Source organism: Toxorhynchites rutilus, chromosome 1 (genome assembly GCF_029784135.1).
Source record: "Toxorhynchites rutilus septentrionalis strain SRP chromosome 1, ASM2978413v1, whole genome shotgun sequence".
NCBI classification, from domain to species: domain Eukaryota; kingdom Metazoa; phylum Arthropoda; class Insecta; order Diptera; family Culicidae; genus Toxorhynchites; species Toxorhynchites rutilus.
In genome coordinates, this window is record NC_073744.1 from 164311775 (window position 1) to 164331999 (window position 20225).

The 20225-nt window shown below is 40.7% G+C and overlaps 1 protein-coding gene across 1 annotated transcript; it reads left to right on the forward strand.

Annotated features, from left to right (window-relative positions):
- The first annotated feature begins 3549 nt into the window (after positions 1 to 3549).
- LOC129762859 (serine-rich adhesin for platelets) lies at positions 3550 to 19705 on the forward strand. The gene is made up of 3 exons (XM_055761424.1): positions 3550 to 3691; positions 3767 to 5126; positions 18456 to 19705. The coding sequence occupies exons 2-3, from the start codon at positions 3776 to 3778 to the stop codon at positions 19478 to 19480; spliced, it is 2376 nt and encodes a 791-aa protein (XP_055617399.1). The 5' UTR covers positions 3550 to 3691; positions 3767 to 3775; the 3' UTR covers positions 19481 to 19705.
- Positions 19706 to 20225: the final 520 nt, after the last annotated feature.

Genomic DNA, 20225 nt, shown 5'->3' on the forward strand with positions numbered 1-20225 from the left:
ATCCATCAAATCGCGAGTACTGTTTTGTTTATAAGTATGGAGAAAGCTGTGTAGAATATCAAAATAATCCCAAGAAGAAGGTGATCCTCCCGAGGGCCCCATGGCGTTTCTTTCGGATCTGTAAAAGTACACTATCTCAAAAAATTGCCCGTAGAGTGCTGACTCAAACGTTTTAACAGCCGAAAAGCATGTTAATTCGAGCCAAAATAAAAGCATATTTGGTCCGTATGCTTTGTAAATATGTCTTTTTAGTAGCTCAGTTGTCAAAATAATCACAAATGCCACAAAAAATATCTTATCTCTGGCATTAATTTCATGAATTTTTTCAGTGGATCAGGAATTTATGAAAATCAGGGGCACTTGTGATTATTTTGACAAAGGGCACATTTCCCCACGTAGGGACCAAATATGCCATTATTTTGACTTGATTTTATATTCTTTTCAAAAAGTATCTACCTGTACTTCCGAGAGAGATTATTGATCCGGTTTTTCAATTCGACCGCCGTAAGTATAACACCGTGGCCTTTCAGCTCCTCACACATTTGCTTGTAGATGTGGGAGTTCTTGGAAGTGCTCCGAAGGGACAGAATATTGTCCTTCCACACTTCAATGACGACCAGCATCCCCGATTTGTCGAGCATCGTAGCCTTCCTTTTCTTTGCTAGCTCCATTACCATTGTTCAACTACTCTTGGCCACAGGTATATATAGTTTATAGTTTTTTTCCTCACGAACTGAATAGGAATTGGAATTGGTGTTGGATTTAAGAGACTTTAAACTCTGGGAGTTCATTCGTCTCTAACTGAATATTTAACACTACGGTGTTTTGATTCGGTGTTGACAAAACTTGTTCATGGTGCCACCACTACCCGTCTATGGCGCTGCGAGATAGAATTCCTCCGGATGAAAAATCAGGGATCTATCAGATTCCCTGCAAAGACTGTACTAGTGTATACATCGGTCAAACTCGTCGGAAATTCAAAATCCGCCTACGTGAACATAAGAATGCGGTGGATAATGAACGAGCCAACGAATCAAGTGTGGCAGCACATGCTTTAACTCAAGCCCACTGCGTAGACTGGGAGAAGGCAAAAATTATTAGAAATGTACGAAAAGCCTCACAGTTGAATGCATGGGAATCAATGTACATCTCAACCAGCGATTCCCCACTTATGAATGAAGAAGATGCACCAATATCATCTCAACTCTTCCATCTGACGAAGCTGATAACTCAGCAAAATATATCTTCGACAAGTACTGATAACCGTATGAATATGTGTTAGTGCTCCATCGTTACCAGTCGGACACCGTCCAGTAGATGGGCAACATCGAGCCCGAAACCGGTCGACGAAAAAGGTAATTTTAACCCTTTTAATGTTTGTAAGGATTATAAGTGTTGTGTCCTAGTTCCGTTTCGCGTCTCGCTAGTGAATAGTGATAAATGTCCTCACGTTAGCACAACCAAAAATAAGCAAAATAATATTCTGTTGTAGAACATTTTAAATAGTGAAGGATAACAATAGGAATAACATTGTGGTGTCGAGGAAGGAATTGTAGAAGGGTTGGAGAGCTTCAATTTTGTTGATAGAAACAATCAAGTTTATCATGTATTTTTGGGGGAAAAATAATAAAACCCTTAAAAACGAAAAATTTTAAGCATTTTTTCACTTCTAAAAGGCACTTCAATCAATCAATTCAAATGTTTTACAACTGCAATCTATGCAAAATTTTCTAAAAAAAAAATAGAATACCGGGTCAATTCATTCAAGTTTGACGACTGATGGTGCATGGATTATTTCACGCAAATGAAATATTAATTCCTAAAAATTGACGGGATTCCAATACTTCGAAAAATTCTAACTTTTCGAGAAAAGTAATGCGAAAAAATGATTTTACGCGAAATTCTGCATGAAAAACTATACAGACATCATTATCTTAAGGCTAATTGTTCTCGAGAGCTCTATACAAGCTCTATAGAAAATTGTATTTGATAAAAAAAACCATATGTGTTATACCATGGAAACTCAACCATTATGGAATCGCTTATTTTTTATAGGTTTGAGCTAGAAACGTCTATGCATAGCTCGCAACTATAAAAGTTATAAGATCATACAAAATATCTCGATCGCTCACAGTTTACGTGAGTTATTTTTAGAATATGGATTTCAGATGATATTATAGAAGTTCAATGATATATGAAGCACTCTCAGGCAGCTTAATTCGTTTATTGATAAATACGGAATACTCAAGTTGGGCGGAAAGTTTCAAAATTCTAAATATGGAACAGTTTTTAGTTAGTTTAGAATGTATCGGTGATTATATTTGAAAAAATATTCATTTTTCGTGTCCACGTGGACATAGTCTATATCTCGCGTAACTTTTGAAAAGGTCCTATGTAACAAATGTAAACAAATCGAGTTAATGGATGCACGCTATTAGTTTTCAATCATTGAATGCATTACAAAAACAATCGTTCACGTATCTATCTTCTTCATCTTTTAATCGCCGATGCAAAAAATATCCAATGTACAGATTTGGATTTTAAGCACTTGGCTGTTACTACAGACGCCTCTTTCCTCCGACGCTCGAAACGTCCGAAGTAACAAAGCAATCAAAACAACACGAAGTCGTACTTCGGTCGTTTTGAGTTTTTGTTTCTTTCAGGTGTTGTTATCTATGTTAGTGCAATTCAACGAGTGATGACAATAATAATCTATCTTTAGAATGAAATGCTGATGTTTCGATTGTTCTTCAGTAGTTAGTTTCAAAATCTTATCGTGAAACGTAATATGTCCAATGTGCAAACAGGGGCAGTCAAAACGTCCAATGTAACATTTTTCGCTCCGAGGCTTCAAATTTAAGCTCAAATCACGGAACAACTGTTACGATTGGTTTTTCAGAGTTATTATTGACTGCTAGTGGTAAAAGTAGTGATAAAGATCGATACCTTTTAAGACAATTCGCGGAATAATGTTCGGGTCTTCAACTTCATTTTTCTCGAGTTGACGAAAGTGTTACATTGGACCTTTTCAAAAGTTACGCGAGATATCCCCTGCCCCCTCTTTGTGGACAAGCGTGGACATTTTCATACCATCTACCCCCCTAAAATTGTCCACGTGGTATGTGGACAGCCCCCAACGTGTCGAAAAAGTTCGTTGTTTCGGGTTGCCTGTATTGTAGCTCGATGCACTTTATTGTTTATTTACATCACGTTTATCAAGTTTACTGGCAAACTTTTAATATGAACGTGAAACCCTGTATACTTTTTTTTTTTTCTCTATTATAGTGATTTTCAGCACATTTCGGCTGGTTCGTCACTTTTACTTCCATTTTTGGAAGAATGTCGGGAGTGAGAATTGAACTCATGATCTCTGCGTGCCCCTGTATACTATTCATTGCGATTTTCTGAGATATTTGTTCACAATGTAATTCAGTTTGAAATGATCGTGCAATTCCACCATCTGTTCACGTTCACGTTCACGAGGACTCTAAATCTGGCTTTAACCATAACGCGTCTGGAACGCAAACTTTCAAAAACATTACACTGCATTACCGACGGTTACCGATGCAAAAGAAAAGCCAGCTTTTGTTTTTTCAGTTGCAAATTGTAGCAATCAAACAAAACAGTCGGTTGGTTTGTTCGACTAAAATCTTCGCTTGGAATTCATTCGTTCCAGTAGTATTTAAATTGTGTAAGTTTTCGCAACTATGGAAACGTGAAATTGATTTTTTTTTAAAACAATTTTCTCAATTTTCCTTCTACTCAGTGCCGAGTAATGGACCGTTTGGCGAAGCTTCGCCACCGATCGTCAGTTGGGCTGAACTCAAGTTCGACATCGTCGCTCACCGGGACCGGCTACGAGACGGCCAATGACGAGAGTATCACCTCCGGTTGCTCGATGTATTACTCGATGACGGAAGGAGAGGAAGCCCCTAGCCCCCGGACGGGAGCGGAAGCGAGAGACGACTGCAAAGAGGACCAAACACTTTCCTGCTCCCACGCCACGGTCGAGGTGACCGATCAAACGCTGCAGAACGATTTCTCCGTGGAGGAAGTGAGCACCATCCGGAAGGTTACGATCGCACTGAAAGCTTCCCCGGCGACGGTTGAAATCGCCAGCCAGATGAGTGTCAAGTATATGGGTGTTTCGTCCACTCCTGCCAAGGGACCGCCCAGTGCCAGGAAGGTGAAGCCGAAAACACCGGCTGGCAACGGAAATGATTTGAGTGGCTTTGCCGAGCTGAATGGAACCGGGGACAAGAAGTCATTGTCGATAATGCGTAAAATGAGGGAGCCGAAACTGTCGGAGTGTTCTTCGACGGAGGAAGGGGATGATTCGAGATTCGCGTTGGATAGCAGTGTCCGCTCGGCGGTGGAAATCGAGAAAATCGCGGCTGTCGGCAATAAATCGTATGGTACGAATGTGTTGTCAAACTTTTTCGCCTCTCTGGATGTGAACAAGTGTTCGCCTAGGATTCCGGAGATTAAAGTGGATGAACCGGTGGAGGATAAGACTGATAAGACTGACAAGACCCCGCCGAAGCGGCGGGATTCCAATTCATTGCAAAACTTTTTTGAGTCGCTCAAAAAGGATCCCATGCCCGATCGTGGTAAGGAAAATAAACCCGCCAGTGCTGTTGAGCGGCGAAAAAGTGTTCGGAAGTCACTTATGCCTAAAGCGTCGGAAGAGCGAGCGAAAACAAGAAGCTCTCTTTTGGCCGTCGCCAGTCCGAATCGAGCTGCTTCTTCGATTGTTAAGTCCGCAAAGAAAGCGAACCCGGTAAAGCTGATCCCCGAGAAGTTGAAACAAATGCGCAGGGCGGCTCAATTGGATTTGGTTAGTGTCAAACGGAAATCGGTTGTTCCGGCTCCGATGGTGAGGGCCGCGGTGGTGGCCAATCCGAAGGCAGACGAAAAAGAGCCAACGGTAGACAAATCGAAGAATGAAGAAACAGTTGACAATAAGAAGGATAATGATGTCGTTGGAGATTGTTTGAAGGTGGGAGCATCTGAAGCTGGTGGCATTGCCGTCAAGAAAGCGTCGCCAAAAATACCGAAATTGCGCAAATCGATTATGCCTACAGCGGTTAGGTCCAGGCGATCCGTGGTTCCAGCGGCAATTACAGGTTGGTTCGAGTGCGATCAGTGGCGTCTCGTGAGTAAATTGACTAGTTGTGCACCTACACGGTGACCGAAAATTTTTACACAAAATTGCAAAATGGAGGTTAATTTTCTTTGTGCAAGAATTTCAATCGGTTGGCTGAACTATCTCGAGTTTCATCGTATTTCAAGCATTTCTGAGTCTAATTCAAATTCCGGACATTTCTTCAACATAATATTACAGTCTTGTTTTCGAGAACAATTTATTTTTTTAAATTGAGGTTCTAGCGACACAGTAATGAAATTATCCGTTCTGTGCGATGGACAAATCGGTCAATTATGTTTGCCAAAAAAATTACTCGGAAGTTGGAGCTCAAGAAGCATTTTATTCTCAATAGCCATAAGTATTAGCTTTGGGAATAAAATGAATATCGTCAAGATTGCTACCGATCAGGGATTATATAGGGCCTGATCACGAACATCACTGTCACAAACGCTTTCACGTCACTTACTTTTTGTATCTATCATCATTGTCACGGACAGTTGCGTGTAGAAATAAACTCCGTGAAGTGAAAGAGTTCATTCCCGTTTATAAGAGACATGTCAGTTGCATAATTTCGGACGTATGAACGTTATGTAGATAAAATTAAGAAGTGTATGAGATAATATTCCATATAATTGAACGTATGTTTTAGAATGACAAGTTTGCGAATACACCTCGATGATTCGGTATTTCAATGCCAACTATTCGGACTCATTCCATGAATCAATACTTGATTGCTCTTGCATGATGTAGTTGTTGAACATATGGGAACGTAATTTTATTTCCTCTTTCTATAAATTACTCTAGAGCAGCTATACTCAACCTGCGGCCCGCGGGCCACATGTGGCCCGGCAGGCTTTTCCGGTTGGCCCATCTAGTACTTCTGAGGGAGTTTTTGTAAACGAACCGTCGTCCTTTTTAAGGGAATCTAGCCCGTTCGAGTGGTCTTTTGCCAGAGTCTTCTTGAGTCTAGCAACGATTGTCGATTGTCTAATTTTGACAAAGTGAAATAAGTATGGCCCGGCAGGCTTTTCCGGTTGGCCCATCTGGTGTTACTTTATTTTGAACTATTTTTAATGTGTAACAATAACGAAAACCTATGAAATCATCACCTATTTTTTTTACGCAGGGCTATATCTTTCAGTAATGGTGCAAAATCAGAAAACAGAACACGGTTTTATGAAATAGAAATAGAAAATGCAGCGTTTTTTAATTTATCGAGTAGAAACAAGCTATTCGCGATTTCACAACATTCATGATTCAGAGTTTAGTTTAGTTTTCCAAATAGGCTTTTTTTTCAAAGTTAAAGCCGAATTAATTGTAGTTTTAAAGCCTCTATAATTCGAACTTGCAGACCGCAGTCGTTCTCAATACTGATTTCAGACAAAGCTGATTTATTCGATAGAAAGGACAAATGAAAGACTGGTATCCACAGAGTGATGTATGTTCGGTGGAGACACTGTGTTGATTTTCACGCCGTCTGGTGGAGAGTGTTTCTTTATTTTTGCACTACATCATTCTTGCATCTGTACTGGAGTGCAAGTTGAAAATTTCGAAAACGATATGTAACATTTGGGGAGTATAGATTCGAGCGTTAACATCCCTTTGCCGGTTGAGAGAAGTGGTATTACAATTACTTTCAAAAGATAAAAAGTGTATAAGTGGTGTTTGTTAATTATTGACCTAATTTTTCACAGCTTTAAAAGCCAACAAATGAAATCACAAAAATCTATCAGTTTTGGTGAAATCATAAGAACCCAGTAGATGATGCATGTCGTCGGATGGCCGTGAAAGTAGTGTAAATATCGTGCTTACCCTGGCTGGTTCCAGTTTCTGTATTGCTACCATGTTGAACGAACATGCAGAGCTTGCACAAGTTAAGCATAAAAAAATATTTAAAATATAACCAATCTTCACATAACGGTATGAAAACCAACATGGTGCGAGTGTTCATACATATATGCGGAGATTGTTTTTTTTTATCCCAATTATTTATTTATTAGGCTCATTAGCATTTTAGCTGTAACAGAGCCGGGTTTTAATCGTGTACATGTACATATGTTTATGTTTCTATAAACTGTAAATTACACAGTAGTTAGTAGTAGCCATTTAGGCGTTAAGTTTTTCTGTTCCATTACACTATGGTAAATTACACAGTAGTAGCCATTTCGGCGTAAGGGTATTCTTTCTGTTCTTCCATTGTTCAGCAGACCGGACAGCGGAGACAGTTGATATTAATCATTGTTGGGTTATTTATAGAACAGCAGCCCGATATTTCTTGCAGAGCAGAGCAGTTGTATGGATGAATCGATCTAATTTCGACCGTGGATCGATCTCCATCGCTGATGATGTTTGCGTGGACGTAGTTATTCTATAAAAACACAAATATGGTCGATTGAGGGCCCTGAGTTTGAACTCACGACCGATCGCTTAGTAAGCGAACGCGTAACCAAGTGGCTACGAAGACCCCCTGTGGAGATTGTTGCGTATAATTGAATCACACGTACAAATTGTTGAATTTATGGTGGAAGAGAGATTCTGTAAATTTGGATGCGTGTTCGGATTTATTGGTGTAATGATGATGATGTTTTGAATTATAGAGGCTCTCTCAGATTCTCAGACTTCCTCAGTTAATACGCCTCTAGCCTTAAAAAAGGCCAATTTGGAAAACTAAATAAAACATTCGGCCTTGACAAAGACCATTTGGAATGCTGCCGCTGTCGCTGCCAAATGGTCACTAGCAAGATGACTAATAAACCGTGAATAATTTAATGGTGACATTCCGATCGATCAATTAATTTTTCGTGAATTCGAGCATTGTTTCAGGGTTTAAAATGTCATCAAAGTGCAACGCATTTGAAGCCGGGTGTGAAAAAGTTATTTTCAGCAGGGAGTGCTGTGGAAACTTGAAGTTTGCGAAACATTCGCAAACAATGAAACCTCTCCCTCACTGAGAGCATTCATTCGACGGCCCTCTGTGCTACCAAATATTTGTGCTAAAAAGTTTCATTCTTGAATTACTATAATGTTTGTTTTTCGGTTTTTCGATGTTTGTGGCCCATCTGAAAAAAAGGTTGAGTACCGCTGCTCTAGAGATAAAGCATGACTATCATGAGTTTAATAATCGATATCTCGCATACTCTTGTACTCAGCTCTGTCTTACTCGTTTGAATAGTGAGAAGTATCTAGTGTAGGTCAACGTTAAAATCATTTTACAAGAACCGTTTCTACAATTTTGATGAATAATAATATTTTCTATATCTCAGAATAAACCCGAATTTATCCATCTCATGATCAGTATAATCCGAGTTACTCCCATATGGGATTTTGAGGTTTAATCCTCTTATCCTTCCCATTCTCGTGTAATTTGATATACGGGACGTGAGGTTTGATATAATTATTTAAACAGAAACTGGTCAGTAGCGTCGGTCAGAAGCATAATTTTTATATGAAACACCTAATGAGTTTCAAGGAATTAGCCAAAAGCAGAAAATAATTCAGATTTTCTATAGGCGGATATCAAAATTATGGAAAAAAAAACTAGAGAATAATTTCAAAATTATTAATTTGAAAGCTATGCATTTTTTTTTATTCTTCATTTGAGAGGTTTTCAGCCTCCTGGGCTGGTTCGCCTCTTTATCGACGGCATTGCCGCAAGGTTTCGTTGGGAACAGATTGCACATAAAATTATCACATAAAAATTGGACGTAAAAATTAAACACATATAAATCCTTTTGCGAGACATGACTTAACAAAGAACTTGCTGTTTGCTTGTTGGACCAGATGGCATGGATGTCCTCAGACCATGGCTCCAGGCCAGTGGAGAGGAAGCCGTGCCGTTGAAGATGCCGGCGTGTTCTTATTCCCCTTCATCGTGGAGGAGAAGGAACAAGGATCTTCTTGACTGATCCATTGTTCAGAAGCTAGGTCTTAAAAAATAGTTCGGCATCTTTTAGGTAGCAGACAAGCGCTGCTACTCTTGCTGGATCGTCCTTCAAGATGTCCCTTACACTCCCGCTGATTCCATGCAGGTTTCGTAGATCATCGAATTTCGGGCAACCACACAAGAAGTGCTCGACGGAGTTGTGGATTTGGCAGAGGTCGCAGAGTAGATGGAAGGGTCCTCTATTGAATCCGTGTGAGACCGAGCAGTGACCGGTCCTCAATCTGGACAGGATTCGTTGTTCTCTCATTCCTTTAACATTGTCAAACCTGACAATCGTGCCCTTGACTTTTCTGAGGAACTGCCCCCTCTCTGCAAACCACCTTTCGGTCCAAAAGGTGCGGAAAGAGTTGGTGATCCACAACTTCACATCGTCAAGCGGCACATCCCGAGTGAAGAACGGTCTGGTGTGACCGATTCCGGCAAACTGGTCGGCCGCTTCATTCCCTGCGATGCCGTTGTGTCCGGGGACCCACATGAGCACCGTGTCGGGCAATATGTTCTTCCTGATGGCCTGTACCCATGGATGTTTGGACCTGGTCGCACCGATGGCATCAATGGCGCTTGCCGAATCGGAGACGACCAACAACGGCTTGGAAGATGAAGTTGTAGTTGCCTCGAAGATGCCGGCCACTTCGGCCGAGAAGACCTGGCAGATGTCCGCGAGTTTCTTGCTGGAAATCAGACTATTATTATTATCGCTTACCCCAAATCCAACTCCCGATGGTCCTTTTCAGCCGTCCGAGTATCTGATCTCGTGGAGACGGTATTTTTCTGCTATGATGGCCTTGAAATATTCTAGCAGACCGATCGAGCTCGCCCTGGCTCGAAAGTTGTCCCTAATATCGTTCTCGACGAGAACAGTTGGGAACCTCCAGTCGTTCGCACCAAACCAGGATTGTTTTGCCACTGGGGGGAGGTTGGCGTGCGCCACCCGCTGCAGGATCGTGTTGCTAAGGGCGGTCAGGTGGGTCTCCCCTCTACCGCTGGTTTTCGACAAGAAACTGGCAGTCCTGGCTACGATCGCCGAGTCTATGATCAGATCGAAAGGAGGTTCTCCAATTTCGGCGCAGACAGAGGCAGCTGGTGTTGATGGCAGGAGACCGGAGACAGTCCGTAGTGCTTTGTTGTAGATCGGTGCCAGAGATTTTGGGAGCTTGTCTCCAGCCAAACACGTCAGTTCAAGGCCATAGGTGAGGCGGCTGCTGATGATGGCTTTGGCCACCCGTAGCCGAATATTTCTGTTGTTGCTCCGGTGCGGTTTGGAAATGGTTTTCAGAAGGTTCAACCGGGTGGCACAGCTCTTCTTAACTTCCTCGAAATGGCGGAGGAAGTTAAGTTTGTGGTCAACAAACACTCCAAGGATCTTTAGCGTTTTTCGGCGGGGAATGTTGTTTTTGTACAGCTGGACCCTGGAGTTGGGACCCTGATGTCTATCGCTGCAAATCACCATATGGCCGCTCTTCTGCGCTGAAAGTCTAAATCCTCTCTCGGCCGCCCACCGGCCGATGGCATTGGTAGCTGCCTGTATCCTGATGCGTGGAATCCTATGCAATACCGTTGAAAATATCTATTACGTAAAAACAAAAGATCAATGGCCTTATTCGATGTAACTATCGTCCTGATTCGGATCTTGTTCACCAATTGCGAATGTTTGAATTACGAAAACCAGCTCTGTAATGTTGGAAAAACATTACAGTTATTATTTTATATTCAAAGTATCAACAAATCAATATCATACAGAATCAATCATAATGATCGTTTTGGACCAGTGGCCTCCATTGCCATTTTATGGGGTTGCAACTTTCTGGCAGTCTAATCCTTAAAATAGAAATAAAAAAATCTATTCATTTAGGACAATCGAAATTAGACCTTTCACTATGTTTCAATCGGTCTACTGGAACTACATTTTTAGTCCTCAATTACATCCCATAGCGCATTTATCGAATCCAAATAAACCAATTTACGTCCTCTGGATACGTCAGGTTTTCGTTCTAAAAATGCCACCAAGCAATTTACCCGAAATTGCTGTTTGTTCATCTTTTCTTTCTTAAAAAGCAAAACACGATTCAAAATGTTAGCAAAAAAGCTAAATAAATCCGAAATTAAACTTACTCCATTCCGCGTGACTGGCTTTCGCCATCTAAAACACAAGTGACAAATATACTTGTCTTTCGCCGTGACGTGACAGTATCGTGGTATTCATAATAACACCGAGTTCATCAAAGTTGTCACGACGGATGAACTCTTCCGGATTCTACACACACGGTGGCAGCCGTAATAACGTTGTATACAATTCACTTCGTTTTCACCGTGAAGTGACGTTCGTGATCAGGCCCATAATCTCCGATATTTTCTACTCGGCAAATTCTGACTTCGTATAGAAAACTCGCAGTTCATTTCCTAATTTCATTTTGTCAAAATTAAACAATCGACAATCGTTGCTAGACTCAAGAAGACTCTGGCAAAAGCGTTTACAAAACCTCCCTGCAGATGCAGGTGCAGATCAGGTTTTTCCAGCCCTGATTCAAAATGGAGAAACTAATTCCACCTCTAAGCGAGATTTTTAATTTTGATACTAGAGCACATTCCTCCGATATGGAGACTTGTGAACCCATTAACGACCAAGCTGTAAACATTATTTTTTTGACGAAAGCCACTGTTGCATTTTTGATTATTAACGCTAAAGGAACTCCAATGTTCAAGAATTATTTTTTTCCCATCTTCCATTTTCCGGGAAATGACTGTTCGAAAAATCGAACATTGGCCGAAACCCGCACTTTTTTTTTGCAAGTACAAACATACTGCGAACTAAAAGTCACTTCAATTAGTAAATATACGGTATTCATAAATGCATCAATTTCGGATTCCCGGAAGAACAAGAACAGGAGAATGGAGGTCTCTAACTATAAATCCAAATTATTCCACCTAAGGTGAGATGTGGCATTTCTTATTTTATGTAATTTTAACTTATTACTGACAGACTTTTTCTTTCAAACGAAAGCATATGCTGTTATTTTTATTGTTAACTGTGGAGAAATGTCAATGCTTAAAAACTAGTCTCTTCAATTATCCATTTCCCGAAAAAATCGAACATTTTTCAAAACCTGCAAAGTACCAGAGTACTGCTGAAAAACAATGGCATAGAGGGTTGGGAGGTTATTATTCGGTCCGGCGGAAGAATATTCACACAAACAATCTCATTAGAATCCTCGTTACATGTACTGATCATTTCCTCCAGCTCCCCCAGAAAAGAAATTCTACGGGCCGCCATCACCTAAGGTTGTTACGGACAAAAAATCATACAGATTTTCAATAATATTTGCTAAATTAATCGATATTTGCAAACATTCACAACTGAAAATGCAAGAATAAATGAAATACCTTCCGTCTTCTAAAGCAAACAAATCAAAATGCGCGGCGGAAGTTAGATGTGTTGATGTTGATTCAGCAGAAAAAAAATGTTCGTTATGGCCAACGTTCGATTTTTTGAACACTCAATTTCCCCGGCTGTTATTTTTCTGTATGCGGCTCAATCGAATGATTTTCGCTCTATATCACAATGTATGTTCTTTTATCAAAGCAATACTGTAGAAAACTTCACATATTTTTGTATTTTATTGGGGTTTTTAATTGAAATTGAAAACACCTTCCAAACACACTTGCTTTAAATCGAATTTATTATCCAATAAAGTTACTCAAAATTGAATGAAATTGATATAAGTGGTAGCTAATGAATTAAGCTATCTTTTGGTGCAAAAATCTTACCATATGGTTCCTGTCCAAAGACATGAAAAAATATCAAAGTTGCTGTTCGATTTTTCGAACACTTGGCCTAAAATGAGTTTTCATTCCAAAAGCGGGGAAACGTGACAAATCACTCCCAAAGGCATTCAGATCAATTAGTTTATCATCAATATTGCTGAAAACTATGGAAAGGGTATTATATGAACACATAAAATCTGTATTCATGTCCAAATGCCCATTATCTAAATATCAGTTTGCTTACCAATCAAGTAAATCCACAGTAACTGCGCTACACATGCTTGTAACAAAAATTGAAAAATCTCTCGTCAAAAGAAACCGCACTATGCGCGTTTCTTGACATCGAAGGTGCCTTTGATAACGCTTCTTGGCTATGAGCTATGAGAAAAAGACACTTCGATAGTTGTATCACCGAATCACCTCGGAGCTGGGTGGGTCGTCTAATTCTGTGATTGCAACAAAGGGTTGCCCACGTGCCTCTCCTTTGGACACTTGTAGTTGACGACCTTCTGATAAGCTTAGAGCTAAAAGGACTTGAGGTTGTGGGCTTTGCCGATGAACTAGTCATAATGGTACGTGGCAAGTTCGACGACGTGATATCGATCAGAGTGCAGATGGCCTCAAACTTTACACAATCTTACAATTTACAATCAGAAGATCTGAGCATGAATCCCTCAAAACCAACAATTATTCATTTCCCCAACAAGAAAAAAACAGCATCTGCAGTCTTTACATCTTGGGGGAGAGGAAATAAAAGGCAGCGCTTCAGTAAAATATCTATTGAAATATTATCCTAGATGCTAAACTAAACTGGAATGCGCACTTAGATTCAATAATCAGCAAGGCTAATTCAGCCCTGTGGGCTTGCTCTGAAATGATAGGAAGAACATGGGGCCTTAAACCAAAAATGGTTAGTGGGTCTCCACTGCAATTGCGCGACCTAGAATAATCTATTTCTCACTTGTATGGTGGCCACAGACTAAGACTGTAGCTACAAAAAAGCTAAACAAACTCCAACGACTAGCATACGTTGCAATTACTGGAGCAATGCGAAGCACTCTTTCGATGGCATTGGAGCCTATTCCTCACCTGGTACCTTTGAACAAATATGTTCAGCTAGAGTCTAAAAAAAGTGCTCTAAAGCTTAAAAGATTGGAAAAATACTAGACGCGGACAAAACTGGTCACTTGAGCATCCTGAATCTCTTACTCATTGGATCAGCCTCAGAGATGAAAAGTGGTTGGATGGAACCTAGGACAAATTATGACATTCCATACAGAGTGATCGAACAGTCTCGTTCAATATGGGATGAAGATGGTCCCAACGTTCGTAATGGTTCAATCATGTTGTACACCAATAGGTCGAAAAAGGGAATCAGAACAGGTACCGGAGTGTATGGTTGGTCTCTGTGGCTATAGCGAACTGGCCAATAGTTTTTCAGGCAGAAATAGCTGTAATAATAGAATATTTTAATGTCTGCCTCAAAAGGAAATATAGACATGCTAACATATGCATATTCTCAGACAGTCAAGCGGCACATGAAGCTCTAAATGCTCTTCAAAAATTGTTTGGGAATGCATTTCCTTTTACGGTAATTGAGTCAGATAAGATCGGTATAACTGTACTGGATTCCTGACCATTGTGGTATAGAGGATAACGAGCGAGCAGATGAACTAGCCAGGAACGGCTCAAACTCACCATTCACTGGTCTAGAACCATTCTGTGGACTCTCCGACTGTGTGTTGAAAAGTTAACTGAAGAAATGGGAAGGTCGGGAAGTGATAGCCAATTGGATGGCTGCAAAACTTAAGCAGGCAAAAACAGGCAGGTCATCAACAATATGCTGTCCAACAATATCCATATTCTATTTCAAATTATGACGATATATCACGAAAAACATTTAATCGGTACACCGAAAATAGCTGAAAGATAATCAATTACAACACTTACAAATTACAAAGCCATTCTTCATATGTTATGAATGAAACAATGCAAAATGGTGATTTTCTAATCTTTTCAGAGCAGAAAGAATGTTTGAAACCGCGAAATTTGGAGAAAAATCCTTATTTTTTTAGAAAAATCAAACAAATTTTGTACAAAAAAAAAATCGAGGGGTTGTATCCTAGACACGACCGCTTAGGACGTGGGACTACGTAATTTTTTTTTAATTTGTTAGTTTACCAATACGAATATTATTTGTGAATATTTTATGAATATTATAAATATTTCATAAATAGCTCTTTAGTAAAAAGTTCCGGGGACCCTGAAAAGGTTTCGTAGCTTGTGTGGTTTTGTAGAATCACTTCGAGAAGCAACGATTCTTTCTTGTCTTTGCGAGAACAATACACTTATTGGTCATATGTTGCAATTTTTCTCTTTATATCAATGCACGCATTGCACTGAGTATTTAACGAGAGGCATTTTACGTGCATCGACATTCAACAAGCATTAAACACGCGTCTAACAGATGCACACAGTTGCAGCCAGTCTTCCGAAAAACACTTACACATGTCCACGCGATGTGAAAATTCCATGTTTTTGTTTGAATTCGAACATGATTCTCGCTAGTGTTGAGTGTCTATCCCCAACACGAACAATGATACACAAACATAGACATGTGAAAACAAACACGATGTTTATAATTCAAGAACATCATGTACAAACATATCACCCGATGTCGCAGTATTCATTGCTTTCGTTTCGTTTCTTTTCACACACGGAAAGAAATTATTCATCCCAAAACATTTCTTCGTAGAATACTTTTTCACAGAAACGAACTTGAAATTTAGTTCGCATTTCAAAAATTGCACGAACTAAGAGGCTATAAGTTCATGCACCAAAATATATATTTATATTAAGGCTCATATGGCGTCAGCCTAACGGGGCCGGGAGTTCAATATTTTGACAATGTTTGCTTACAACTATGTTAGTAATATGTAACCGATTACTCGCGGTTGGCTCGAGGCTAGTATTACAAGTGTTCTCATAATTGGGATGTTGCAGTCTTCAGTGTTCTGTACGTGTGCCCGACATGGGATACTTCCTATTGGGATGCAGCTGACCGTTAATCAGCAACGACCCCCTAGTCTGCACCCCATATCTAGCGTGGTAGGTCTTTTTCGACTCGAGGAATCCAGGATAGAATGATCACAAGCCGGCGCAATCATCAGCTCGTGTAGAGTTGTCATGAGCGGTACAACCTTTGGCTCTTGTTGAATCATCAGTGGACTGCACAACCTTCGGCCCGTGTATCTGTAAAGAGTGTGTGTATGTATTGCCGCGACTAAGTAAAAGTTTATAGATCGTTCATGCACATTTTGCAAGCCTGATTAAATAATCCTTGGTTTCGTTCAAAGAAAACATTCTCTGAATAGAAAGAAGCTTTCTATTTTTTTTTGCGTGCATGTTGGCAATTAAAGTCTGGGGAGCCGACTGCATAGAGGGCGACGTCGTACAAATACTGACCAAAAAAATAAATACCCAAAAATTAGTTTTAGATGCAACCTTCAGCGGCACACAGCAGAACCAGCAGAGAAATTTCAGCGGCTAAAACACACCATTAATTTCTCGATGTTATCACAAACTGAATGAAGGAAAAAACTAAAAGCTACACTTACACTGCACTACATATGCTATGTGTGCATGCGATTGCATCATCCTTTCTTCTCCTCTTCTCCGCTCGTTTTATAGCTCGGGTCGCGATCGTCGCGAACAAGCAGTATTGGCCATTTGTATTCAAAGATCCAGCCAAAATTGTTGCTCCCGTGGTCGAGTGGTTAGCGTCACGCCTAACATGTCACTGCTGAATAATTCACTTTTAGTACTTGTTCAAATAGCTAATAATAGCGAATGTTACATGGATATAAATGCGTGCACTAAATAATGATATTAATTGTAAAAAACTCTGATATCAATCGACGTTTATTTTGTTCAGAACAGATAAAGAGGTTTATTTTATTTGCCCAATATTTTAAACGAATCAACCATTGTCATGATAGGAAAGCATTTTTTTTCCATGTCAACATACCAACACACCACGCGTTGAATGGTGGTGGTGTGGTGTCCGATTCGCTTCTTCTACTCTACGCACTGCCGGTGCTTGGGGTGAAAATGCAAGAGAAACTGTTCACCATGTTCGAACATCATGTGAAACACTGGGATTAAACATCGTATGTCCAAACATCCCACGAATACAAACATGTCACATTTTCTAACATAGGTACGAAAAAATCATGTTTGTACTCAAACACAAAACTGTGAACAGCAGCGTGGACATGTTTATTCCGGACGCAGTGTTTTTTGTGAAACATGGAAGACTGGTTGCAGCGATAAAAATGAAACATCGCGAGAATGACCGTTTATGAAAAATCGTTTCTCGACTCTCGTCAACAAAGCTAGGAGCTTGTTGCATCAGAAAAGAGCTGATGCGCACGAGAGCAAATACGAATGACAACTAAAAGTATCGAAGGTGTGCTGTTTACATGTATAGGAGAAGCGTGAAATACGCACCCCCTAAGCGAGAAAGGATTTATCTTGACCGTGCTCTTAAAAATTAATGTAATCGTTCTGTATTTTAGATACTGAATAACAAAAGTGCTACAAATTTTATTTTGTAAGGTCCCCAAATTTTATATTTTCCAATCATACGCTGTTAAATGGCCCATCAGAAGTATAATATGCTCGTAGCTCATAAGCTGTTCCTCTCAGAGACTATTAAGCTCAGAGAAACAGCTTGTACGATTGTAGATTCCATCAATCTATTCACTTCATGCCCACCAGCGAAGAGAAGAAGCCGTTCCTCCGGTGAGCGTATTCTCCCAGTATTCGTACATTAATTCTCCAGTCCGCGCTCTTTTTTTTCCTACATTCTCTGAGCACATAATATAGATGTCAGATGTGAAGACATGTTTTCGTTTTGAAGACATTTAGTTTTGTGAAAACATACTGAGGTCATTTCAAAGTATGTGAAAACAATTGTTTGTGTGACTTATCGAAAATGATTTAGACATATCATGATGGTTTGCTCATTTTTGTTCATTATGATTACATTTGAAGACATTCATTCGTGTTATGCAAAGATATTTGAAAAAATCATCTGGCATCCACAGATATCCACTGGGAACTCGACTCAATGAATATGACTCACAGTTATCGCCTCTGAATCGGTTGCAAGCAACAAAAACCTTATGGAAATGATGTAGAAAATTACATCGAAAATCGCTTCGAAAGAAAATTATTTTTCTTATTTTTTTTAAAGCATGTTACAAATGTAAAACATGCATGGTAGGATTCTATCATTGACTACAACGATTGCCTATAACCATTTCATTTCTATTCTTGCTGGTTTGCGAGAAAATCAGGCGGATCAAATTGCCCAACGGGCGCGTTTTAGACACATCCATCCAAGTTCGTCATGATTTTCATACTTTCCATACGTTTCATTAATTGAACTATATAGTTTGTGCTAAAAAGCATAGTAGATTTACAGTACTTTTTTTTCTTTTCGAGATATAAGGTTGTACAGTACACATATGGACGAGACGCCACTGAGTGCGATGAAGTTTTTTTTAATCAATATAACATTTGAAACACTTTTCATTCTAGCCCAATCGAAGGTCTCCCTCAGGATCCCCGCGAAGACGACTCTGGCCAGCAGCGAATCAGCTCGACGTAACTCTCTTGGCAAACGGCCAAGTGTTCAAACTAAAACCGAACGCACAGAGCAACCGCTCGCCAAGCTACGCAAATCACTTGCCCCAGTGAAAGAGGCCACCGCGTCCAAGCAACCCCCTAAGAAGGAAGTCACGAAACCACTCGCGTCCCGTATTCGTCCTCCAACTGCTACCGGAGCGAGCGTGTTCAAAAAACCGGACTCATTCACCTGCGACATTTGTCAGCGCTCATTCCGTCTGAAACTCACCCTTGAAGGGCATAAAAAATCAACTCACCCCCACGGAACAGGCTCGCCATCCTCCAGGACAGCGGGCAGCGATGGTGGCGCCACCACCAGTAAAAGCACCGATGCCAACAAGTGTCGCCACTGTGCCAAATCGTTCGCGAGCGCGAAAATTCTTTCCAATCATCTCGCGTCGAATTGTGTCAAGATTCCGCTTTTGGAAAAACGAAAGCTACTCGCTCAAAATGAGCAGCAACGAGCGGCCTCTGCCAAAACGACCACGACCCTACCGACCAATGACCGTTCCACACGGGAGCGAATGGTTCGTCCCAGTACGAGCCGGGCCGATAGTAGCAATCGGGAGAACAGCTCGAACAATTCGGACACGTCCACTTCCAGCAGCATTGGGGACACAAGCACCAATACGAGCGGTGGCAAGCTGACCAACAACAACAACAACAGCACCAGCCGGAAGCTGGCCGTTGGCCACACGGGCATCACTCGGACGCCGAAGAAGGAGATGAAATGTCATCTCTGTGTGCAGAGATTTTTGAACGCGGTCGAATATGCGCTGCATGTGCAGACTCATGTTAAAGGGATATCGGCCCAGGAGAGTCCCGAGGCCACGACGTTGGCGCCCGAGCGGGATGAGAACGGGTTGCTTCGTATGGACGATGCCAAGCAGATACTGCAGAAGCTGGCGTTCGTGAGGAAAAGGTCGGCTCGCAAGTGATGGATTGATTGATTTATATATATATTTTTGTGAGTTTGAAGTGATTGGGTTTCAGGTAATATTGCTTGTCTTGCGGATGTTATTTATCTCTCCACATGTGTTGTGCCAATATTAGAGCTTCATACTATATTTCAAAAATATTTGTGCACGTTTTGAATCGCAATTGAAGCCGAAACGGTGATTCTCAAATTCTAGGGTTAATGCATCGTCTGAATAAATGACAAAAATATTTGGTAAAAATGGTATTTTATTATAGCGAAATCGTTTTTGAACCTGGGCTAGTCTCAACCTAAGACAAGACTAGACAATAGAGGGTCGATTCAGGAACAGCTTGAGCTTGGGTAGACTGTACAATTCGTAGTTGCTCTCCGTGATTGACCTGAACCAACCAAATTACACAAAGAACACACAGAATGACGCTTGGGACTAGCAAATCATTCTCGTCGTGCAATTTTCGGTGATTCGAGCTTTAAATGGTCAATAACGACGCTGGCCACGTCCTTACAGTCACCAGGGGAAGGGAAGGAATGTTAGTATGATATTCGCCGCCCGAAGGCCAGAAGGGTCGCCTCTATAGCGTGGTTCCCTAGCGTTTATCATGGAAGGGATAGTTGTTAGTGGGAATGGTTAAGAAAAATCAGGATTCACTGCGGTAAGTGATGTGATTCTATAAAACGTGAACCCTCAATTATTCCGCGAAATGATATTTGAAGAAAATATACATTCTTATCGGACCGGTCATGCA

What these genes read in the sequence shown, in the direction of transcription:
- LOC129762859 (XM_055761424.1), top strand. Translation starts at nt 3,776, where the DNA reads ATGGACCGTTTGGCGAAGCTTCGCCACCGATCGTCAGTTGGGCTGAAC. An exon ending in GGTTCCAGCGGCAATTACAG is followed by an intron (nt 5,127 to 18,455) that starts GTTGGTTCGAGT and finishes TTTTCATTCTAG; the next exon opens with CCCAATCGAAGGTCTCCCTC.